General features: G+C 51.6%; 8 protein-coding genes across 8 annotated transcripts; 6 read left to right on the top strand and 2 right to left on the bottom strand.

Moving 5' to 3' along the window:
- Positions 1–404: 404 nt before the first annotated feature.
- On the top strand, positions 405–1,323 carry PV08_10639 (eukaryotic translation initiation factor 3 subunit K; the record flags this gene model as incomplete). Its single annotated transcript, XM_016384953.1, has 2 exons — positions 405–574; positions 765–1,323. The coding sequence occupies 2 exons, from the start codon at positions 405–407 to the stop codon at positions 1,321–1,323; spliced, it is 729 nt and encodes a 242-aa protein (XP_016231555.1).
- A 1,000-nt stretch (positions 1,324–2,323) lies between these two features.
- PV08_10638 (uncharacterized protein) lies at positions 2,324–3,832 on the top strand (the record flags this gene model as incomplete). Its single annotated transcript, XM_016384952.1, has 2 exons — positions 2,324–2,795; positions 2,856–3,832. The coding sequence occupies 2 exons, from the start codon at positions 2,324–2,326 to the stop codon at positions 3,830–3,832; spliced, it is 1,449 nt and encodes a 482-aa protein (XP_016231554.1).
- A 952-nt stretch (positions 3,833–4,784) lies between these two features.
- Positions 4,785–7,184, top strand: PV08_10637 (uncharacterized protein; the record flags this gene model as incomplete). Its single annotated transcript, XM_016384951.1, has 6 exons — positions 4,785–5,282; positions 5,367–5,561; positions 5,650–5,844; positions 5,906–6,293; positions 6,437–6,767; positions 6,929–7,184. The coding sequence occupies 6 exons, from the start codon at positions 4,785–4,787 to the stop codon at positions 7,182–7,184; spliced, it is 1,863 nt and encodes a 620-aa protein (XP_016231553.1).
- An 836-nt stretch (positions 7,185–8,020) lies between these two features.
- Positions 8,021–9,232, bottom strand: PV08_10636 (uncharacterized protein; the record flags this gene model as incomplete). The annotated part of the gene is made up of 1 exon (XM_016384950.1): positions 8,021–9,232. The coding sequence occupies one exon, from the start codon at positions 9,230–9,232 to the stop codon at positions 8,021–8,023; it is 1,212 nt and encodes a 403-aa protein (XP_016231552.1).
- A 767-nt stretch (positions 9,233–9,999) lies between these two features.
- PV08_10635 (uncharacterized protein) lies at positions 10,000–13,200 on the bottom strand (the record flags this gene model as incomplete). The annotated part of the gene is made up of 1 exon (XM_016384949.1): positions 10,000–13,200. The coding sequence occupies one exon, from the start codon at positions 13,198–13,200 to the stop codon at positions 10,000–10,002; it is 3,201 nt and encodes a 1,066-aa protein (XP_016231551.1).
- Positions 13,201–13,870: 670 nt separating this feature from the next.
- Positions 13,871–16,172, top strand: PV08_10634 (uncharacterized protein; the record flags this gene model as incomplete). Its single annotated transcript, XM_016384948.1, has 2 exons — positions 13,871–14,007; positions 14,060–16,172. The coding sequence occupies 2 exons, from the start codon at positions 13,871–13,873 to the stop codon at positions 16,170–16,172; spliced, it is 2,250 nt and encodes a 749-aa protein (XP_016231550.1).
- Positions 16,173–18,550: 2,378 nt separating this feature from the next.
- Positions 18,551–19,522, top strand: PV08_10633 (uncharacterized protein; the record flags this gene model as incomplete). Its single annotated transcript, XM_016384947.1, has 2 exons — positions 18,551–19,072; positions 19,133–19,522. 2 exons carry the CDS (start codon positions 18,551–18,553, stop codon positions 19,520–19,522), a joined length of 912 nt encoding a protein of 303 aa, XP_016231549.1.
- A 962-nt stretch (positions 19,523–20,484) lies between these two features.
- On the top strand, positions 20,485–22,512 carry PV08_10632 (uncharacterized protein; the record flags this gene model as incomplete). Its single annotated transcript, XM_016384946.1, has 1 exon — positions 20,485–22,512. The coding sequence occupies one exon, from the start codon at positions 20,485–20,487 to the stop codon at positions 22,510–22,512; it is 2,028 nt and encodes a 675-aa protein (XP_016231548.1).
- Positions 22,513–22,709: the final 197 nt, after the last annotated feature.

Genomic DNA, 22,709 nt, shown 5'->3' with positions numbered 1-22,709 from the left:
CGCCTGAGAGGGAGTCGTACAGCTCTGTAGAAATCGTCGATCTCTTTTCATGGCTCGCGATTTGTTGATTGGAAATGGCCTCCGCAACCATGTCAAAGAGCCCCTCTAATCCACGTAGTTAGAAACTTTCGTAGCTAGAAGACGTTCAGCAACCCAGCCGTGGTGAGGCTGAACCTGACCCCGCGAGCCCAGGGGCGAGCATAGAGCGGCGTCACCCTCGTCCTGATCTGGGGCGAGGCACGAGCAGTTTTTAAGTACATACGGAGGAATCTTGGCAAAACCACCGCGGAGCGAGCGCACTTGGCTGCGAAATTCCTTTCCAGAGAAGGACGACGCTGGACAGTCGAGGAACAACCAACATCCTTTTGCTGCGTATCTCCAAATCACCGTCACAATCCTTCAAGATGCCTCAGGGCCTCGATAAATGCAAAGAACGACCGGAAAGCATCGATAACATCCTTAACGGCCTGGATCGATACAACCCCGAGACAACCACTACTTTCCAGGAATACGTTAGCCAACAATGCGAGGAGAAATTCTTTGATACATATGCGTCGCTGGCACTCTTGAAACTGTAAGATCCTCCCTAGGTGCCCATGGGTTCTGGCTCTGTGATGATCGGAATTTTTCTACCACGTTTCCTATTACCTGACATTCCTCCGGGAACTATGAAGTCTGGAATTATTAGCTCTATCTGAAGCGCCGAAAGATACAACATAGCGTCGAGTTTTCTTGATCAAAACAAGTGACTGATATCTGAACAGGTACCAATTCAATCCCCAGTTGCTGCACCCCGAAACCGTGACCAACATCCTCGTTAAGGCATTAACTGTCTTCCCATCACCCGCCTTTTCCCTCTGCCTCGCCCTCCTCCCACCCTCGACCATCCCATATCAACCAGGAAACACATCCATTCCGACAACAGACTTTACCGAGTCGATACAAAAACTCACTCGCCTCAACACATTACTCGAATCTGCTCAGTACGATGCATTCTGGTCAACGCTAGAATCGGACGACTTGTACGCGGACCTGTATGCAGATGTAGCCGGATTCGAAGATCTTGTCAGGATAAGGATCGCTGGTGAAGTTGGAAAGACATTCCGACAAATTGACCTGAGCGTTCTGAGCAGCTGGCTGGATCTGCGTGGAGAAGCATTGGTCAAATTTGCGCAGACAGCCTGTGGGTGGAAGGTCAACGGTCAACAAGTTGAAATACCATCCAACGCCGAGAACGAGGCCAAGAGTGAAATCAAAGGTGAGAGAGTCGGGGTTGATATGTTCGGCAGAGTCTTTAGAAGAGGCTACGAAGCTCCGGCATAATGTACCATGCAGAGCCAAGGCGGGTGGGGAATAGGCGTACGGCGCAAAGACGCATTCGAGACCCAGTATTCTGACAATCGGCGGAATATGGCTGCTCATTCACGGCACACAATGAGATTGATGAGGTGTGACGATCATACGATACCTTATGATTACCATCGTTCGGCTGTTTGACGAAATGGATGACATTGACCATGATGGTGCGTGCTTCGCAGGGATCACTGGAGCAGGCGTCGAGGACATCACTGGCCTAGGAATCGCCGGCAAAAGAGAAAACGAAAGGAAAGAGTCGATACCAGGGGCTTCTGTTTGCACAAGCACAACTCGCTCAAAAAAGATTTTGAAATAAGAGCAATTATAAGATGCTGGATGTTTGAGGTTACGGCTGCCTCGGTGTCAGTGTTCTCGAACCACTTGTGAAGCCGCATCATGATAGAGAAGCAGAAACAACACTGTAATCATGGATTCAAGCCGCAAAACTCTAGCCCGGGAGGCCAGCTGCACGCGAGGCAACTGACGTCCATACCGAATGCTGCAAAAGTGATCAATAGCTGTTGGATTTTGCTCTGAATTAACTGATGGCCGCCTTGTTCAGGTCAGCTACTCGCTGCGTGACGTGACACTGATACTCCGCGCTGGCATCGGTCGTCTTCGCGCGCGCTGGGGATGCTCAATACCATGTCTCGACTTCTCTAAAAGCTTCATTACATAAGCCCTTAACGCTGAAAACTACTGGCCCGTGATCTCTCGGTCTAACCCGATTTGTCTTCTATCACTCAGCTATGACATCGTGTGTCACCGCCGCCTCTGGTTGAACCTTCACCCTCCAACATTCAACCAACACGACTCTTACCGACTCCGTTGTTCAATCCCATATCCGTGTGCATCGAGACTATCCTCAATCTCCCGGCTAGACTTGGGCAATGTTGAGATAATCTTTCCTCCGTCCCCCCACCCTCAAGTTCCGCCGTTCCCTACCTCTCCCCTGGGGGCCGTCATCATGATCGCCTCAATGCCAACTCCGCTTCTCCTCCTCCATCTGCCTGATGAAGTTCTCATTAATATTTTCGACTTTCTGGACTTTGAGACGCTCCGTAAGGCTTCGCTGGTTTGCAAGCACTTTCTGGACTTGGCTGAACCTCTGTTGTACCACACTGTCAACATCCTCAGTGGCGAGCAGGCTGCTGTTTTTTCCGCCAGTCTCTATGCCAATCCCCGCCGTGCTACGTGGGTTCGGTCTCTTCTGGTATCGACCAAATTCGGAGAGGACGAAGGCTTAAGCAGCCTGCCACCACACATTGGTCACATGCGTCATCTCCAGAATCTGTGCCTCGAGACTCCGGATTGCAATGCCAAATTCCCCGAAGAGAGAGTCGCTTGGGTCAATCTCCAGGATCGATATGAACGGATCTTCGAAAGTGCCTCGGCCGTCGCCCCAGGAGGTCAACGGGTGCTCCCTAATCTCAAGAGCTGTAAGTCCGAATCTACGTCATTCAGATCACCGTTGTGTGTCTAACCTTTCTTCCCTGTAGGCACGCTGCACTTTGTGGATGCCCAGAAAGAGATATATTCTATGACCAAATACGCCATGTTGTTTCTGCATCCGAACTTGCGCTCGCTAACCATGTCTTGCGCCAGCACTGATTTTCCTGATCGGTTGTTGACGCCGTTTCAAGGGGACAAGACGCTAATGAAGTCAACGAATCTTGAGCACCTGCACCTGGAGGAATGCGATATCTTTGAGCCCTCCCTCGCGATCCTACTAAGCTTTCCTAAGGCTTTGAAGTCTTTGAAGATCAGCGAGGGAATCCGGTACGACGGAATCTTCAGTGCTAGAAGCAGTCGCATGCATGGGAACGTCCATCCTGCACTGCTAGTTGATGCAATGGCCGAACATTGCGTTGACTCACTCGAGTATCTATCATTGAGCTTGGGACATCTCAGACAGGCATTTCAAAACATCAATCATCCAGGTCACCACTTGGACCTCACTGCATTCCAAGCACTCAAACAACTTGATTTGGACGTCCGAACGGTGAACCTGGTTAGGATCAGAGTGCCGTGCGATCACGCTACTTGGCGCAGATTTCCTCCCAACCTCGAAACACTGAAGATATTCGGAATTCCTTTGGGCGAACGACCTCCTTTCCAGGCGAGACGACGAGTCTGGTTCCCCTTTGACAGTTGCCTAGCAGCTGACAAGGCAAAACATGGTCTCAAATCGTTGAAGAACCTGATCTATTCATATGAATACTACCGTGAAGATGACGAGATCCCGAGAACAAGCGTATCTGACGACGAAAGCGTTGACGAAATCAGCCAGGTATCTCTAGCACATCGAAACATGATCGAAAAGTGTAATGAGGTTCTACCGCAATATAGGAAGGCAAATATCAGATTGGAAATTGAAATGGTCGCGTTGCCGAACGGGTTCATTCCACCATATCTCTTTCCTGAGGATAAGCCCAGAAATTTCAAATTGTGGGAATCAGCACCAGAATGGGATTAATGCGATACCATCATGGAGCCAAAACTTGGTTATGGTGGCATTTATGCTGAAAAATAGGCAACATTCTCACCACGGCGAAGATATTCGCATCCGTTCGCACGTAAGTCCACAAGTTCCTTGCAGTACGTTGTTCGCAGAGGGCTGCAGCCTTGCTGACATTGATGACGGAGTGTTCTCATGCAGTGTTATTAATCGACTTGGTACCAGTGTTGAGCCATCTTGCAGGGGTGATGGAACCCACAGTTTCAGGGGTCGCGAATGGTTTCTTTTCGAGAGACTACAGACGGAAGCACGAATCATGTCCGTCTTTCGCGACATCCGGAACTTAACTGGCGGCTTTCGCACGTACAACAAATATAGTGCGGTCAGTAAGTTTACTGATCTTTACGCCCGGGTTTCGGACCATCAATCTAATCAACGAGCTAACACAGTGCGTTTTGTAAGCAGCCAGGACCTGCGTCTGTGGCGTTTTCACGTGACCATTCCTAAGGCGGCAGTTGATCACAATCAGTGACAACCAACCATTTGGCGAATGGCTTCGTGTTCCAACATGATTTGGGATAGTGAGGATTTCCCAATGTTTACTCGCTCTGACACATGCGAAAAACCATGAGTGGTCGAGGAGCAACTTCAGTCCGTTTGCACCGCTCTAATGACTTTGTCAGCCTTCGCTAGCGAATAAGATGCTCTTGGGTGCATAGACCCAGACCTCTCATGCGAATGGCGTTCACATTCAGATGCATTTGCTAAGCTGATGCAATCACAACAAGTTTGTGGTTTCGAGACTTTAGTGGCATTAGTGGTGGTGGTTGAAGGTCCGGGGTCCTTCGATACAAATAGATACCGTTAACTCGCTCTCTCCATCTGCTCAGCCTTTTCCCGAAGTCCACCTTTGTATCCAATCTTTCCTCGGGCAGACCTTCGTGTCGAAAGAGAGAAACTGGCCAGCAGCATGAGCAACTCAATCTCCGATATCATACAGGACTCACCTTTGGGACAAGCCTTACGCTTCGTTACCAAAGGCAAACTTTTCGCCTTTCCCGAAGATGACCCAAACTTCAAGATCCCGTGGGAAATAGCCTCTGTCAGTGAGAAAGAGGAGGAAATCGAAGCAGGGTCCGTTCTTCCCGCCAGTCGAGTAGCCAGTCATCAAACCAGCCCGCCTCTATCCCACCGCCCTTCGAATGTCGATGAAAAGGACGACGACATCGAATCTCGCGTCCCTGGTCTAACTACGATACCAACGACACACTCGTCCGCTGCACATAGTGCCATCGGTCCCATCACCACGCGCACCCTGACACGAGAGAGGACGATTCCATATTCTCGAGAACGGTTCGAAGTCGAGGAGCAAGAAGCCATTGAGAGGCGTGAAAGCAGCATCATCGTACCGCAGAGAACATCCGATGGAGTCATCCTGGTCGACTGGTACACTACAGATGATCCAGCTGTAAGTCAAGTCTGAACGAAAACCACATGTTGATGTTGTGGGAGAAAAGAGCACGGCAGTTGCTGATCTATTTTCGTTCACTAGAATCCACAAAATTGGAACAGCTGGAAAAAGGCCTGGGCTGGTCTTATCATCTTCCTGTACACTTTTGCCGTGTACATGGCTAGTGCCATCTACACTTCCGCAGAGGGTATGGTCATGGAGAAGTTTGGTGTTGGCCAGAGCAAAGCATCCCTCGGGTTGAGTATGTACGTGATTGGCTACGGGATAGGACCGATGGTGAGTCTACGCTGCTTCCGCTCTCTTTGTGGCTATGATGATGTGACTTGTCACTGACCCTCTTTTGTTTTTCGCTTGTTTCTTAAAGCTCTTCTCTCCACTGTCGGAAATTCCCATCATCGGTCGAAACATCCCGTACATCATCAGTTTCGGGTTGTTCGTGATCCTCTGCATTCCCACCGCTCTTGCCAACAGCTACGCGACACTTTTGGTCATGCGGTTCTTGACAGGATTCATGGGAAGCCCGTGTTTGGCTACAGGAGGTGCGACCATGGGCGACATGGTATGTTATCATGCTCTTTGAAGACGACCGTCAGCGATACTAATGTCTCCTTTTTGCACAGTACGGGCTCCTCAAGCTCCCGTACGCACTCACCGCGTGGGTCGCAGCAGCGTTCAGTGCCCCTGCGCTTGGTCCACTGTTGTCTGGCTTCTCCGTTGTTGCCGAGTCATGGCGCTGGGCACTCTGGGAAGTATCGTGGTGCGCAGCGCCAATCTTCGTCATGATGTTCGTCTCCATGCCCGAGACATCGGCTTCGAACATTCTGCTCCGTCGGGCTCAGCGTCTTCGCAAACTCACCGGCAACCCGAACCTGAAGTCCCAGGGTGAGATTGATCAAGGAAACATCAGTTTCAATGAAGTCGCAATCAATCAACTTTGGAAACCCATTGAGATCTGCATCAAGGATCCAGCGGTGCTGTTTACGAATGTCTACACGAGCTTGATTTATGGTATGTCACTGTGTGTGTTTTTATGCCTCCTTTATCCCGCCGCAGCATTCTTACTCTGCTGCCATGAGTGGCCATCTGTTTGTCTGTTTGTTTTCTTTTTGGGTCGGCATGAGGCTAATACGGGTCCGTTTTACACGGTACAGGAATCTATTATTCCTTCTTCGAGGCGTTTCCCCTGGTCTACCTCTACATTTACGACTTCAACATCGGCGAAATGGGCGTAGTCTTCACTTGTATCGTCGTTGGATGTATTTTCGGAATCATCATCTACGTGTCGTACGTCTACTGGTATCTCGAGCCGGATATCAAGAAGAACGGACTACGCGCACAGGAACACAGATTGGTCCCGGCCTTGTTCGCTGTCACGCTCATGCCTGCAGGTCTGTTTTGGTTCGGGTGGACATCGAAAGAGAGCATCCACTGGATCGTGAGCGTGATCGGAATTACGTTTTACGCTGTCGGGGCCTTTATACTGTATGTTTTGATTCTCTCCCTCCCTCACACCTTTTTTCTTGCCCGCCCTCGGTTTTCTCCTCCCCCTCCCCTGAATGTTCCCTCTGCGAAATCTCTCGACAGATACGACGAGAAAAGTTGGCGAGTTTTGACTGACACTTGTATTACTACTCTCTCACAAGGTTCCAATGTATATTCATGTACCTGCCCCTCACGTACCCTCAGTACGCGGCCAGTTTGTTCGCGGCCAACGACCTGAGCCGGTCCATGCTCGCGGCCGGAGCCATCATCTTTGCACACCCGCTGTACGAGAATCTGGGCATCGGGCGCGGAATCAGCATCCTGGGAGGCTTGCTCGGTGGTGGTGTCCTGGGCATTTGGGCCTTGTGGTACTTCGGTGCAAGCTTGAGGGCAAGGAGTAAATTTGCCGTCCAATAGACTGGTTAGCTAGACTAGCCTCTACGGACCGGACGAGACAAAACAACAAGGCAACGAAGAAGCCAAGACCGCGGGGTGTGTGTGTGTGTGTGTGTGTGTGTTAGTGTTTGTGTGTGTTGTTGTTGTTGCTTGCCCCTGGGAAGGAAACAGGTGACTGATGACACGGATAGAATTTTTTTATGGAAAAGGGCTCGCAATACCTTACCTGTGAGTTTGAGACTTTTGGTATGGTATAGTTTGTGGTAATCAAGGAATGAGAGCATGGTATGCTAGTGGTGGGACAGTATAATGTAGCCCTTCGATCTGGTTAGAATCGGCGTGTGAATGAACAAATCAATCAATCAAAAATGAAACACAAAACTTGTGCGAGTGGCAGAGTAGCAGGGCGATAACTGCAAGGACGGGTATGGAGCGGTGGTGGTGATCTGTAGAGTAGATACAGTACAGGGAGGCACTCGATATACATATTATGTATACACACATTAATTACATCTGGCCCGAACTGTGCTCTGTCCCTTGGGCATTTTCGTTCAGGAAAGGGAGCGAGGGCCGCTTGACTCGGGCACGTGTTGTACTCAACGTTCAACCATGCGACGACATCCATCCAAACACACTCATCCTTGATCTCGAACTTACTCAACGACAACCCCGTTAACCCCCATGGCGGAGGGCGCGGAATGGATTAACCTTCTCGACTGTAGCCGCATCGCATCGCACGAGTCGACTCGACATCTAACATTTTCCAGGGCGAGAAACTCGCTCTTGTAAACACTGGTCACGGAATTTTTATATTTTTATATTTTTTATTTTTACAAAGAAATCACGAGTCCCCTTCGTTATAAACTTGTCATATGCTCCCTGAGCCTGGCATAACCTCGAGTTTTCCTAGCCCATCGTTCCTGTCCACCGGCCTCGAATCCATTATCGTACGTCACAGGCCCAATCGTCTGGACAATGCTTTTCACCACTTTCTCGTTGTTCACGCCGTCATTCCCCGCGGGTCTCTTGTTCATCTTTTCTCGCAGTGGCTGTGCAAGCAGCAGAATTGCCGTGTACAGGCCCATATTCCCCCCATTTTGGATGGTTGCGCTGCTCATGCACGCCATCGACCACACCACCAACATCGCCGCCGACCAGAGAATCTGACAAATCACAATGAGACACAACAGCTCGTACGACGCACCCCATTGATACCGGTTGCCGTCGGGGATACAGACCATTTGGTCTCCGACCAGAGCGCTGACGCCGTGGTTCTTGGTAGGGTCGATCGGGTAGAAGACGCTGCCGTAGTAGAAACCCGCGTCAACGAGTGTGGAGTTGCTGATGGTGTAAGTGGTGCTGTTCACCACAAGCGTGTCGTTCCGATCATTCCCGCTCCAGTTAGTGCCGTCGAGGTACATGATGTCGAGATGCTCTTCGCTGACCTTCACCGGTAGCTTGTGGATCTCCGAGACGTAGACGAACCACGGGTCCGGTTTGTCCGCGAGACCCGAGTTTGCGAACTTGTACGCCGCGCTGTCGAGGTATTCGAGAATCGGCACGGTCGCGTTGGTGGGGAGCTGAATCGCGGACACGGTCGCACTTACGAGGGACGTGGATGCCGAGACGACCGTGGGAAAGGCCAAGAGGTAAGAGACAGTCCCGATCAGCCAGAGCAGCGTCAATTTGGAACCTCTTTTGGAGAACAAGGCCAGCAGGTACGTCTCGAGTGACGACAAGCTGGTCGGATGCACCGTGATCGCTGTGAACGTGGTATACGGGACAGGTTGCCTTTCGGCGAGGAAAGTAAAGACGTCGGTGTAGACGCGATAGGACAACCACGCCAATGCGGCCTGTCCGATACGACCAACAACCAGGTCGAATGCAATGTCGACGATCTTGGCAGTTGTGAAGGACAGGTCGCCCGTGCGGATGTTGATTTGAAAGAGGGTCGACCACGAGGTCCAGACCTCTTGGACGTCACATGCCGCAAGCTGTCGCTGGCCGTAGTACACGTTGATATCGTAAATCAGGCGATTTATCTTGAGCGCATAAAGAAGGTGCACCATCAGTGGCCCGGTGACGCAGAAGACAGAAAACCACGCGAACGCGTGGAGGAAGCGCCACGACAACAACCATTTCATCTGGACGCCAGTCGTGGTGGTCGACTGCGGATAAGATCGCAAAGCAGGCTTGGTGGTACTCGCAAGGCCACCGGACTCATCGCGCGCGCGCTTTTCATATCAATGATTGCATCTTCGGCATCAACTGCGCCGCTGTCTCCCATCAGGCTGTGAAGTTCGGTATTGTTCGGCATTGAGTGTATCTACCGAAGGATGGAGACCTTCGCGCTGGGCTTCTTGGGTTCGATGCTGGAAAGGAGTAGCTCTAGGTTGCTGCCAAACGAGAGCGGTAACGACTCCACCAACTATGTGTTGGGTGATGTCGCGCTCGGCAGCGATGGACATACAATAGCCTCCGTGGCCCTCGGGTCGCATTTGAAACAAGGAGATGCCAAAGAGATTAAAGGCGACTCGGCTATCGTGTTCGCCGTATCAGCACCCTTCTCAGACACAGACCAGACCCGGAGCAGGGGCGATCTGTTTAATTTGTCTCCTTGTATGGACATCGACGTCCAGGGTGTGCCTGCGGCACTGCCTATCGCGATGAGAATCCGTATTTGCTCTTCCGTGTACTCGTACATTGTATCGTGGGAAGGGCTACCGAGCAACTGAATAAACCTTTCTCCTCATACTTTTAGAACAAGTGCATGCTGAACCCAGTTCTACCTATGATCACAGAGAGTGTGAAACGTCTTCATTAATCTTATCGAACGCTAAGATATATGTTTTCGAATTGGAACCGAGGTGTTGGTGTGGTCAAGGTCTCCTCCGGCTCCTCCGGCTCGTACACCTCCTCCTTCTTGCCGGGCATCCCAGGTCTGATCTTCAGCTTGATGACGAGACTGTTGAGGCACATCGGCATTCGTCAATCGTTCATTTCTTGGCCTTTTCACAGCCTTTGCAACACGCTTCATCCATTCCGATTCGCGAGACAGAAACATCTCGATCTCTTGGTCAGATGGCCACTTGAGACGTCCACATGCATTCTTGGCCTTCTGAATCACATACGCAGGCACAGTCAGAGGAGTCCCAAAGTGATGAAGCTGTTCGGCGTCTGCAGTAGCAGGACACCCTTCCAGGAACAATCGCACTATACAGAGAACACATCGAAGTGACACTGTAGTTTTGTCTCGAGTGATAATCTCGTCCCCTGCATTGACTTTTGACCCATATGATTCAGCGTGGGAATTGATCCATTCAACCACGGCGACGAGACCCTCGGTATCGCTGACAGAGACGAGTAATCTGACCACCAATTGCAGATCACTGGGCTCTGGAAGTCTCAAAACTGACTCTGAGCGTGAAGGTAGAAAACGTGGAAAGTTGCGTCCATAGACAGCCCTGAGAAACGTCGCTTTGGCAAGGGACCCAATTTCTGTGCTGTCAACACGCATTCGCCCATGATTCGCTTCCTTGATCATGAAAATGAGGATTCCCGCCATGAGACGAAAGGATTCAAGGTCTGGGTGTATCTCGAGGTCCGTCTGTTCGGGGTTGAACTGGTTCCGTAGAAAATCCCAGATTTGGTGATCCATGTGGCGCTTGTCTAGGTGTGTCAAAAATCCATCTCTGACCTTGACATTGTTGTTGCGAACAGATGCCCACGCCCCTCTGACAAAAGCATTCCAGACCAGAGTATTCTTGCATTCTCCAACCCGCAGCAATACAATTGCATAGGTTAGAGGATTGACAAATCGCTTTGCTTCCATCCACTGACCAGTATGCTCGTTGTACTTTTCGCTCATAACCGCAAAATCCGGGGCACTGTCAAATCCGTGTCTCGACAGCAGATGTACAAAAGCTGCGAGACAGAGATGAGGCACTCGGCCAAGTGTATCACGTATGATCATGGGGGTATAGTTCTCCGCATGTCGCAGAACATCCTTAGTCACTTCGTCCCAGCGGCTATCCTGAATATAGGCGAACCCAGCTTCGATGTCGGGAGCCTGATCCAGTAAATCACCGAGTAACCTGCCTCCTGGAACGATGCCTACTTGTAGCATGTCATTGTAGAATTCGCTGAGTGAAGGCACTTCTCGGTCCACATACGTTACATCTCGAGGACTAACGGGCTCTTCAAATACCTCTTTTATATCTCCTGCAAGGTGCCGGGAACCAAGAACTGAATCAAAGGTAGCAGTCGAGGCCAGTAGTTTGTGGCACATGGCGAAATATGGTTGATACCGTCTTTTGGATAGCTCAGTGTTTCGTTCATAGGAAAGGAAGCACGCCCATGCCTCTCGTTTAGTTCTCGTAGCTTGGACCCGTGCTGCCCAGATCTCCGCAGCTTCGTGAGATGAACTGTCAAGAGCGTCGATGTTTTGCTTCTTAATCTTCCAAGCTTGGCGCGGCAATCTCAAGTTTGCCCTGGTTTGGATTGTTGGACTTTTATCTGTGTCCCATCCTGCCAGGATAGCAGCACTCTTCTCCCATGCGCCATGGCTATACCCTGCTTGATTCATCCGTCTGAGCAGCTTCATCGCTCGGCTTTCTTTGCCAGGGTACTGGAGATCCTGCTCAATGCCGGAATTGATTCGTCGCCATGGGGGCCAAGATAATGATTTAGTCTCAGCCCAGGCACGCTCTTGTTCAGTTTTTGGGTGCTGTAATTGAACCGTGATAAGAGCTCGGTAGCCTTCTCTTGTAAGAGGTATCTGAGGTTTGAATCCAACCATAAGTCGGACAAGAGATAGTTGTGCATTCTGTTTCACAAGGTACGAACTGAATGTCCTAGACGATGAAACAGAAATCAATGTCAAAAAGCGGTTGAAGACGTGGGACAGGCGTTTCAGTTCTGCTGCCTCAACTGAGCGGCCATTAATTTTGTAGAAATCCGAGAAAAGGTGTTCAACAATCATGCTGATATCCTTGAAGCTCTCAGGTGCCACCTGGCGAGCATGCCTGAGTAGTCGAACCACAAGGCATACCCTTGTAGTCCAGCCCCATCCAGGATATCTTTTTGCGGCTTTGCATAGGTGAAGCTCAGCTACAATGCTTTCAATCAGCTGTTTGAGAGCGAATGCATTGACTTGTGGAGCGCGTAGGATCTGCAACAAGATGAATTTTGGAATCTGTCCACTCTTGGCGACGCGTTGTGTCGTTGCCAGCGTAACGTACTTTTGAACAGCAACCTCTATACTGCGAGACGTGAAGATCCAGGCCCAGGATACCACATCAGTCACACTGTATCCGATTGTGTTCAGTATTGTTATATTTTCCTCAGTGAAAACAGTTTCCAGAGCATGATCTAGACGGCTGTCGACATTGGGCGAGCTTTGAGAGAGAGAACCACCGATATATGGCTCTACGTGGAGGAGGTATTCGAGGAGCAACCTTCGAAGAGGGGTCGAGGACCTGAATTCTAAAGTCGCCGGGCTTTCGAGCTTGCGAAGATTCTGTTCCCATTCAATCGGATTTTTGTATGACAGATCGATTTTTTGACGAGCGCGCGAGGGCATGAATATAGAAATGAAACTGTCAAGCCGCTTCCGAAGGAAATTCTGTTTGTCCTTCTCCCCATTTTCGGCATCGAGGTCCACTTCAGTAGCAGCATACGCCTCTCCTTCATCGCTTCGAAGGCCGTATTCAGAATCAGGCTGGGCCCTCAATTCCTGTATTCCTGGCCATTCATGGAATGGCTCGTCGGACAGACTGATCGATGAGGTGGGTGCAGTGAAGCCCTGCTTTGGTCCTCTGGACGACGCTTCTCGAGATTCGCCTCTGCTCGGATGTTGAGGAATCGACAATGGGGAGAAGGCTGTAGCCGGACTATGACAGATGCCGCGTCGATGAATTACTCGTCTTCGTGAGAGGTTCGCAGCAGGAGGCTGTCTGAGAGCGGAACAGGTTGTCGAGAGCAGCCTTCGGCCGAAGGTCTGGGTGACCGGCACCAAGGCATACTGGGCACTGGTCATCCATTGATGCTTCAAAGTAGAAGCAACTGGGCCGTCCGTTTTATCGTGAGTACTGCGCCTGCGACGTGGACGCGTGACTTCCTAGTGTTGTACTGCGTAGATAGTCGGCGCTTGAAGTCCGTCTTGTTGTTGGAAAAATGTGTTAAAGCGGCGATCGACGGCGCTGCGCGCCAAACCAAATTGGGCCAGGCTTGCAAATCGCTGCGAAAAGACCAGCAACGAGACACGATCCATTCGCGTACATCGCATCGCATCCCGCAAAGGTCCAAATCTTGAGAAAGCCGGCAGGCTGTTCGCGACACCACATCGCTAGCATCCCGCGTACTGCCCGATGCAGTCAAAATAATTCTTAATACTTCCGGCTGAACCTTACGCGTCCGACACAATCGAAGTCTCGATCAACCCTTGCGATCCCTTCCCCCCCTCCACTTATTTGCGACCTGATTGGGACCAAAAAGATTCCTGCAGACATAAAACGAAAGCGTAGTCCAGCAAGAGGAACACCACAAAGCCGGGTCTCAATGAACCTTAGTTGAAAGCCTGATGCCATCGAAGAATCGACAAATTGGCCCTTCTACGATCACGATTACTTTTTGGTTCAGGGAACTGCGCTGACTACTACGGTACCATAATGGCTGAGGTAAACGGGGAAGTGAACGGAGGCGCAAAGATGGAAGATAATAACTCAACCTCTCATCTTGGTAAACGAAAGCGCACAGCAACACCAGAAGCCACGCATCCACCCGCCAACGCAAAACAACCTTCACTGCAGACCTCGCTGAAGGACACTCTGCTATCGATCCGGAAGTATGTATCTTCTCTCCGTTAAACTCTGCATGTGGCTAATTAGGTGCTTCAGGCACGATACAACTCCTTCGTTACTCAAATTCCCAATACCGACCTCCAATTCAGAAGCCCCAGACGTAAAGCGGGCGCGTCTCGCTAATATCGAATCCACCAATGAGACAATTGAAGAGAAGATTCTCGCCGGTACCTATACATCTTTTGATGCGCTGAAGCAAGATGTCAACGTTGTGAAAGCCGCGCTGCTTAATGATGTCTCGAGCTCAAATACGAACGGAGATTCAGATGGCCACTCTTTGTCCAACATTGAAGAACAGCTGGACGAGGTGTTCCACGTGTTGTCAAAATGCGAAGGAGGTAACAATAAGCACGCGAACGGCGTCAAGGTCAAGACAGAGACTGAGGAGTTGGCAAAAGCAATTCCGATTACTCCAGCTCCGAAACATGTCATCACCCTACGCAGCTACCTTCCCGGAGTCACCCCAGCACATAGCACTTCTAGTGTATTGTTCTCGGGTCTGGAACTGAATCAACAGAATGATGACGTTGACGAATCTATCCTCCCAAATGGGATTCAGCTTACCGACTTCACGGTTGTTGGGACCACCGAATCCAAACCCAAGCGGACCACAAAGGTCTTTGGCGAGTTTGCCCGACCACCGAATCAATACGCAAAGCTCCAGCCGCCACAGCCTTCCTCTAACAGAACTTTTGGTACTACCTCTCTGAGTTTCACACCGTATCTCCCACGCACTAATACAAACCTCCCAATACACGGAGATTTCAAGTTGACAAACCTGAGTACAGGCTCCTGGCTCTCGTATGGCGCTGGAGGCGCTCGCGACAAAAGTCAGATTAAAGGCAAGCAAGAAGAAAGTGAAGCCGGAGATGCATTGTTCACCTCGGCATACTCATCCTTTGCTCCCAATAAAGACAATTCGACTGTCAGGGGATACCTGATACCCGAACAAGACAGAAGCCGCTACTGGTGGCACAAATATGGAAGGCACAAAATGAACAGAATATTCAAGGAGCAAGACTCTGAGGAACTGGTCAGCTCAGATGTCGTTGCCGAGGATGAGTTTGCAGATATGCCTGGTGTCATTGACAACTTCCAACCTGAACCATTGGAGGATGCCAGGGACGAAATTGAAGATGCGGACGCTCTGCTTGAGGAGATCTCTGGACTTATTGAGACCTTGAGTTCATACCAACGAAATCGGATGCTCGAGCTGAAGGTCAATCCTACCAACCCATATTCTGTCAACTTGCCCCAACCGAGCGAGGCTGAGTTTGATGTCTTTGAGATGCTACGGGACCAACTCAAGATATTGATTTCGTCGTTGCCTCCTTTCGCAGTGGCCAAATTGAACGGTGATCAACTAGAAGATTTGAATATTTCCACCAAAATCCTGGTCGAGCCGGCCGATCAGCCGGGTACGGGTCGATCGACGGTTGAAGATTGGAGGCCACAAGTTGGACGACAACCTGTCGCGGCTCCTCCTGCTCGTCCTGCTGTTCCTCAAGGCATACCCCGTGCATACCCTCAAGGGAACGCGACGCAAACCCCATACAATACGCAGGCTCGTGCATACAATGCTTCGGCGCCAGCCATTCCCAGTTATGGCATGAGGACAACGACAACGCCGAACTATCAGACTCCTGCAGCACCACGACCCACGTACGCGTCGACGCCGTACCAAGCATCCAACACGCCGTACAACAACCGTGCTACCATCCAGCAAGTCCAGCGCAACATGCAAAACGGGTACGGCAACTACAGCGCTGGGCCTGCTGCAGCAGTGCAGACCCAGACTCCCGCTTACGGTCCCCGCCCAAGCCAGCCAGGCTACCCGCAGCGACCGCCTCAGGAGAACCCTCTCTCGATAGCCGGGCGTTCAGCGTCGCCTCAAAAGCCTTTGGCCAACGGGCAGAGTTACCCACCCAGACCGTATCCAGGTCAGCCCCAGACGCCATATCAGCTGCCGAGACAACCATCAGGAGGAACTCCTGGACTGCCGAGTGCGACGCCTATTCCGGCGGGCCCGGCTGTTGCAAGTTACGGGCGGTACTCGAACACGCCGGATCGAGCCAGTAGCGAGGCTAGTGCCTCTGCTGCGGCTGTCGCCGCTGGGACCGCGGGCCAGACCGTTGAAGTTTCTCGTTGAGGTTGCTCTTCTTTTGTCCTGGTGAACTGGCTTAGGCCCCGGCATGATATCTACCAGGGAAGAAAAGAGACTGCGGACAAATATTGCGTTCATGTATGATTATGAGAAACTTTGTTGGTGCTATAATTTCTTTTTTTCTGTCTTTCTCTTGCCTGTCTTTCAAGAAGAGACTCGCCAGTCGTCCCCATAGATTGACGACATATTTGGAGAACAAGCGATCCCATTACGCGGTGTGAGTTGTACATAGGTAAAATTTTAATTACCTTATCTCTCTCAGAAGAGGAGCCTTGGAACTTGGTCTTTTTCTTTAGTAGTGATGACAGGAAAGGAAAATGAAAACTCCAGTGGCATCCTTTTAGTAAGCACTCACTCTTGTGTGTGTGTGTGTGTGTGTGTGTGTGTGTGTGTATGTGAGCGACACTTTGAGACCCCGGATTGGGAATCTCATCACCGGCCAAACTCGGTGGCTTGGCTTCATGCTAGCAGTACCTCCGTGATGGGTGAGTGCGGTTGACAAGCGAAGTACCCAGACCGCGCATGCGCACCTGTCGAGAGGGTTGAAATCGACCCGTAGGCTGTAGGACGCAGTGAACGCTCGTGGGGAAGTGCATACGTACGAGAATGGCCTCGCCTTTGAACTTACTGTGCCATGGCTGGGGAGAAGCGGGCGGCTGATGTCGTTGATATGAGAACGAGGAAGAGCCCACATGAAACTGATCATTCCCGGGGACTTTTCAATACTTTTTGACATGTGCCGAGGATGCGAGAAGGACGGAGGAGGAGGAGGACGAGGAGGACGAGGAGGCATTGATGGATAGGATGCGAGTTGAGACAGGGAAGGCAACCTCGTCGTCTTAGCCGTAGCTATCGGTTTATCTATCTACCTATAGACAGTTCACGGTCGCAGGTAAGGGCCGAGTCCGCTTCCGCGAGCATATTTACTCGCATGTACCTCGTGCTTTGGAGCGGATGGTGGACGATGGAGGGTGGATGGGATTTTCCCTGTTCCTAACTTAGGGAGGTGATGGATCTTGAAGCTGATGATGTCGCCCAAGACCTGTTTTTGCAAGGGTAACGAGTCGCGCTTCGGCCAACTATTTTTAAAAGATGCACAAAAACAAGGCACCGTCACCTCCCAGGCCCTTAGTCGCCTTTTGTCTGGGACGCGACTACCAAGGTATAAATGATGATGGTAAGACACCTATCAGCTCGCCTATCTCCAGTACTTTGTGCCCTTCCAAACTCCTTGGGTTGCGTTCGTTTAGATTCACCGGTCAATCTGTTCTGCCTCGTTGCCTTTTTCTTCCCTCCCTTCAGGGCTGTGCAAGATCATCTGACGCTAAAGAGAGGATAACGCGGATATATAAACCTTACTTGGCTACCTGGAGTGTCACATTTCTCTACGCAGATCAACGACATATACAGTACTCTGACACAACCGACCCCTAAGGCGCGATAAGCATCGGCCGAGAGGGCCAGAGTCCTACGAACCAAGCGACCCAAAAAAGCCCAAAATCAAATCTATCCGCAATCATGTGCTTTGGAGGCGGCGGTCGTGATGACGAAGCAGTCATTATCCGGAGACGGGAGAGAAAGCCTCGTTATTCTCGAGAGTATGTGTCTCGACCCGAGGTGGCCACCTACCGGCGCCAAACAGTGACCCGACGAGAGGCGTCTACTCATCGCCCGTCGCGAAGCTTCGACCACGGTTCCAGCCGGTCGGTCCACGATCCCCGACGCAGTGGCAGCAGGACCCGTGTGGTGAGGGAGGAAAGGAGGAGTCGACAATACTATGATTGAGGAGCCTGGCACTCAACACTCATACGAACATTTGCAAGTGACGACGGTGGCATGATATCATCATTTGTGAGGAAGCAGTGAAAGGTACCTGTGCTCTATACGAGATACGACGGTGCTTTGAGGTCCTCTGTATTCTGTTTTGGAGCGTTGGAGGAGCCGGAGGAGGTCTATCTCACAATGGTATTCGAGGCGATCCCTGTACAATCAATGAATTTCTCTCTGTTTCTTGTGGCTGGACCCCTACTCACCTGTATCTGGCACTCGTAGCATTATCATTGCCTCTTCAGGTGGTGGAGCAAGAGCCGATCGTCGAGGTGGTGATGGTCGGTGGCTTCGTGTTGATGCCCCTCCAACAGTGCCAACTGCGCCAATAGTGCCATTGACGTCACTCGTCTTCCGTGTGTCTTCTCAGCATTCATTCCCTCTCCGAGTACATGATCCTTGTCTTCCCCAGCATCTACTAATCTACTTTACCTGCCGCCCGCGTACGTACGAGGATACCTCACTGTGCGAGTATTTGCTGCTGTACGTCTGAATCCTTCGCCGAGTAGTCCTTACCTCGACGCCGCTGCCCCGCCATGAACCGAGCCCTGTCCATCCGCTCCCGTAAGAAGGACGACCATGCCAAAGAAGCCTCCAAGCACACCTTCTCCATTTCTACCCTCCGGGGAATGCAGCAGGCTGAGCTTTCCAAGAAGCTCTACAAGCTGATCAAGACCGAAAACCACGCCATCGGCGCATACGAAACCGCTGGTCGCGAGCGCCTGTCGATCGCCTCGCAGCTCTCTGACTGGGGCGAGTCGACCAACGACGATGCCGTCTCGGACATCTCGGACAAGATTGGCGTGATTCTCTCGGAGATAGGAGAACAAGAGGATCTATTCGCGCAGAATCTCGAGGACTACCGCGCCATCCTCAAGCAGATCAGAAACATTGAGAGCAGTGTACAACCCAGCCGGGATCAGAAGGCCAAGATCAGCGACGAGATCCAAAAACTCAAGTACAAAGAGCCTTCGAGTCCCAAGATCGTCACACTAGAGCAGGAGCTGGTCCGCGCCGAGGCCCAGAATCTCGTTGCAGAGGCGCAGCTCACCAATATCGTGAGTATCATTGACGCTGGGCCGCAGCCCACGGTGATTTAGTGCTAATCAATCCCATAGACCCGTCAAAAGATCAAAGAAGCATATGACTTGCATTTCGCGGCGACAATTGAAAGAGCAGAGAAGCAGATCATTCTGGCCAGGTATGGCCGTCGCCTGCTGAACCTGCTCGACGATACTCCCGTGGTGCCGGGAGATGTGCGCCAGCCGTTCGAGCACGTCAACGAAGCTAGGAAGGTCTTGTCTGATGCCGAACATGAGTTGCAGACGTGGGAACCTCACCTGGAACCAGTCCACTCCAATGCCGGCGGACTGGCACCGAACCTGATGCCCACGGGCGCCACCTCTGAGACTGCCAGCGCCGCCACCGAGCCAGTTGCCACCCCGACGCCGACTGAGAAGCCAGCAGCCGAAGCGCAAGGCACCCATCTAGAGTCGGCGACCGCTTAGAAGGTGATCAACTGGCAGGCACAGCAGCAAATGCCGGACTGCAATACGGCGAAGGAATGGGGCGAGGTGTAAGGTAACAAAGGTTCGGGTGATCTTTTGCCGTGTTGGCTTAGGTTAGTTTTCTGGTTCACGCGAGTGGGAAGCGCACGAATGACCGAGGAGATGGAATCCTCGCTTGGAAAGCAGCCCAGGTGTTTGACGACTTGTGGTTTTCCTGTATCCACTGAATACATCGATTAGTTTTGCATTCCCATATTACACCATACTCCGTGGGCCATCACGATCTAAGTTAGTGCTGAGGAAAGCTTACCGTTAGACCTCGCTTCGCGGGTGGCCGTAAATGCCAGAGTTCGACTCGTCTGCAATTGGTGGAGGAGCTCGATGCGACCTTGCGAGCTCGGCTCGGTTCGAGCTTGCGTTCTCCATCGGCGCGCTGTTACTCGCTGCGAGGGAGAGAAGAGAAGCTGGCTTCGGGAAATATCTTCACAGCATTGGCCGTCGTCATCTTCCATGTTCCTGTAGTCGAGGTGGAGGTGAGACAGGACGCGAATGACGCTGAGACTACGCACCGCCAGTGACCACGGCCGGGGCGTGTAGAACGGCGTATTCGACTTGAGATGGCCGTCGCTTCGGAGTAATCGCAGGGAGCATGTGGCTTCGTCGCCACAAGGGTCCAATGTCTAGTTAGTGTCTCTCGCCAATCATCAAACTTGGAGAGGGATATCGATTCCCCGTGCGAGATACGGCCTGGGTGGCATATTTCGAGAACCATTCCTTTCCTGGAGTTCAAACATTCGCCGTCTCACATATCACCGTCGAGGACATTTTCTGCGCCTCCCTCTTTCTTCTTTCTTTCAGCTCCTCCTGATGCCCTCCTGATCTGCCTACGATGCGCACCTAGACTTTTTCCTTCTCTTTGATTCTTTTCTTGTGATTTGTGCGCAGGAAGCCGAACAGCCACAATGCCTCCCCTAATATTACTGCTGGTCATTTTCTACCTAATCTACACCATATTCAGTACATTTGTTAGCCTCTTCCGCAACATCCAAAAAGCCAAAAGGTCAAGCATCGCATTCGTTGTCGTTCCAGTCTACTATCTCAACCGATTCTGGCTCATCACCCACCGGCTGTATCTCCCAATACTGGCCAAATTGCCCCGGAGATGGACGTGGTGGGTGGACTTTTGCCTCCCGGACTTCAACTTCAACTACAGCATTGAGATCTTCCAGCGGGTGGGACATGATACGTTCCTGGTGGTGTCGCCGGGCGGCATCATGATGCACACGGCCGATCCTGCAGTGATCCATCAGATCACGACGCGGAGGAACGATTTTCCAAAGCCCACGGCCATTTACCGGTCGCTTGACATCTACGGCAAGAATGTCGTGTCCAGCGAAGGTGCCATGTGGCGTCAGCATCGCAAAGCGACCAGTCCGCCGTTCACGGAGAAGAACAATCACCTTGTTTGGGCCGAGAGCATCGATCTGGCCAATGCCATGCTGTCCTCTTGGGTCGGCCCCGACGGCAAGGGCGACAAAACGGTCGACCGAGTCATGGACGACACCATGCGGCTCAGTCTGTATGTGATCAGTCGAGCAGGATTCGGCCGCAAGTTGCAATGGCCCTCTGCAGACGCAAAGGCCGATATCGACGTCAACTACAATGACGCTTCGAAGATACTAAACCAGCAAGACGATCGCGATTCAGGTCATTCTATGAGTTATACCTACGCGATACACTGTTTGCTGGATAATATCCTTTTCCAGTTCCTCTTGCCTCGGTGGCTGATGGAGCGCATGCCGGTCAAGTGGATCCAAAAGGCCAATGAAGCTTACCTGGAATGGGGGAACTATATGAAAGAAGCCGTCGCGTCCAAAAAGAAAACGCTCGGCCAAGGGGAGGAAAGTAAAGACCAGATGGATATTTTGAGCCAACTGGTGAAGAACCAAATGAACGAGTCGAGCAAGGATGTCCCTCTTACGGACTCTGAAGTGCTGGGCAATATGTTTGTTCTGATTCTCGCCGGTCATGAGACTGCGGCGAACTCGATTCATTTCTCCTTGCTGTACCTGGCGCTCTTTCCTCAAACCCAAAGAGCGGTACAGAAAGATCTTGACCGAATCTTCCAAGGCAAACCTCCTTCAGAATGGGATTACGACCGAGACCTGCCATCCCTCTTTGGCGGCATGGTTGGTGCCGTGCTGGCTGAAGAGTTGCGACTCACCCCTCCTGTGATCGGTATCCCGAAATCTACGTGGGGTGTTAGTGACCAGTCTCTGACCATTGACGGCAAACAGTGTACAGTGCCTGGCGGGATCTATATCAGTCTCGCCACCACCAATGTACAGAAGAACCCGAAATACTGGCCTGCCAACAAGCCAACATTGCCCGGCGGCAGGCCGGCCCATCCGGTGGCAAATATCGACAACGACCTTGAGGAATTCCGACCGGAGCGATGGCTGCTCGATGAGGATGGTGACGTTTCAACTACTGCAGCCAGCGAGAAGAAGGAGATGCCCAACGAAGCGGTCACGTCGGACGGTCTCGCTGTCAACGAGTCTGCCGATACATCAGACCGGCTCTTCAAGCCGCAGAGAGGAGCCTACGTTCCCTTTAGTGATGGGTACCGGGCATGCTTAGGACGAAGATTTGCTCAAGTCGAAGTCCTAGCTGTACTGGCGGTGCTGTTGCAGAACTACTCGGTCGAACTGGCCGTAGACCAGTGGGCGAACGACGAGGAAGTCATTGCTATGGATGAGAATGACCGGGTCGAAACATGGCAGAAAGCTGCTAATCGGGCGAGGGACCTCATGCTGCATGGTCTGAGTGTGATCATATCCCTGCAGATGAGGAAAGGCACAGTACCCCTACGGTTTGTGCCGAGGGGGGCAGAGAGATTCCCCAACGATGCGGACCAGCAATGGAAGGACAAGCATCCGGACCTGGTCGTTGGAGCAAAACCTGTTCCCGGTTACAGATACTGGGGATGAAGGACGGCACCAGGTATGCATGGTCTTTCAGGCAGTCAGTGCACACAAGTCAGACGTGGTGCCGAGCACTCCGTACCTGTGACCGTTTCCCTCACAGTATCTCATCTAGAGAGTTCGTTTTTGTCATGGTTGTTTCTCGTGCACCAACGCCCACAACTAGCAGGGGTTCCGTCGTCGATACTATTATATATCTCGAA

Source organism: Exophiala spinifera (assembly GCF_000836115.1).
Source record: "Exophiala spinifera strain CBS 89968 unplaced genomic scaffold supercont1.8, whole genome shotgun sequence".
Classification (NCBI taxonomy): Eukaryota; Fungi; Ascomycota; class Eurotiomycetes; order Chaetothyriales; family Herpotrichiellaceae; genus Exophiala; species Exophiala spinifera.
Note: the sequence above shows the minus strand (reverse complement) of the source record. Positions and strands in the feature narration are given on the sequence as shown.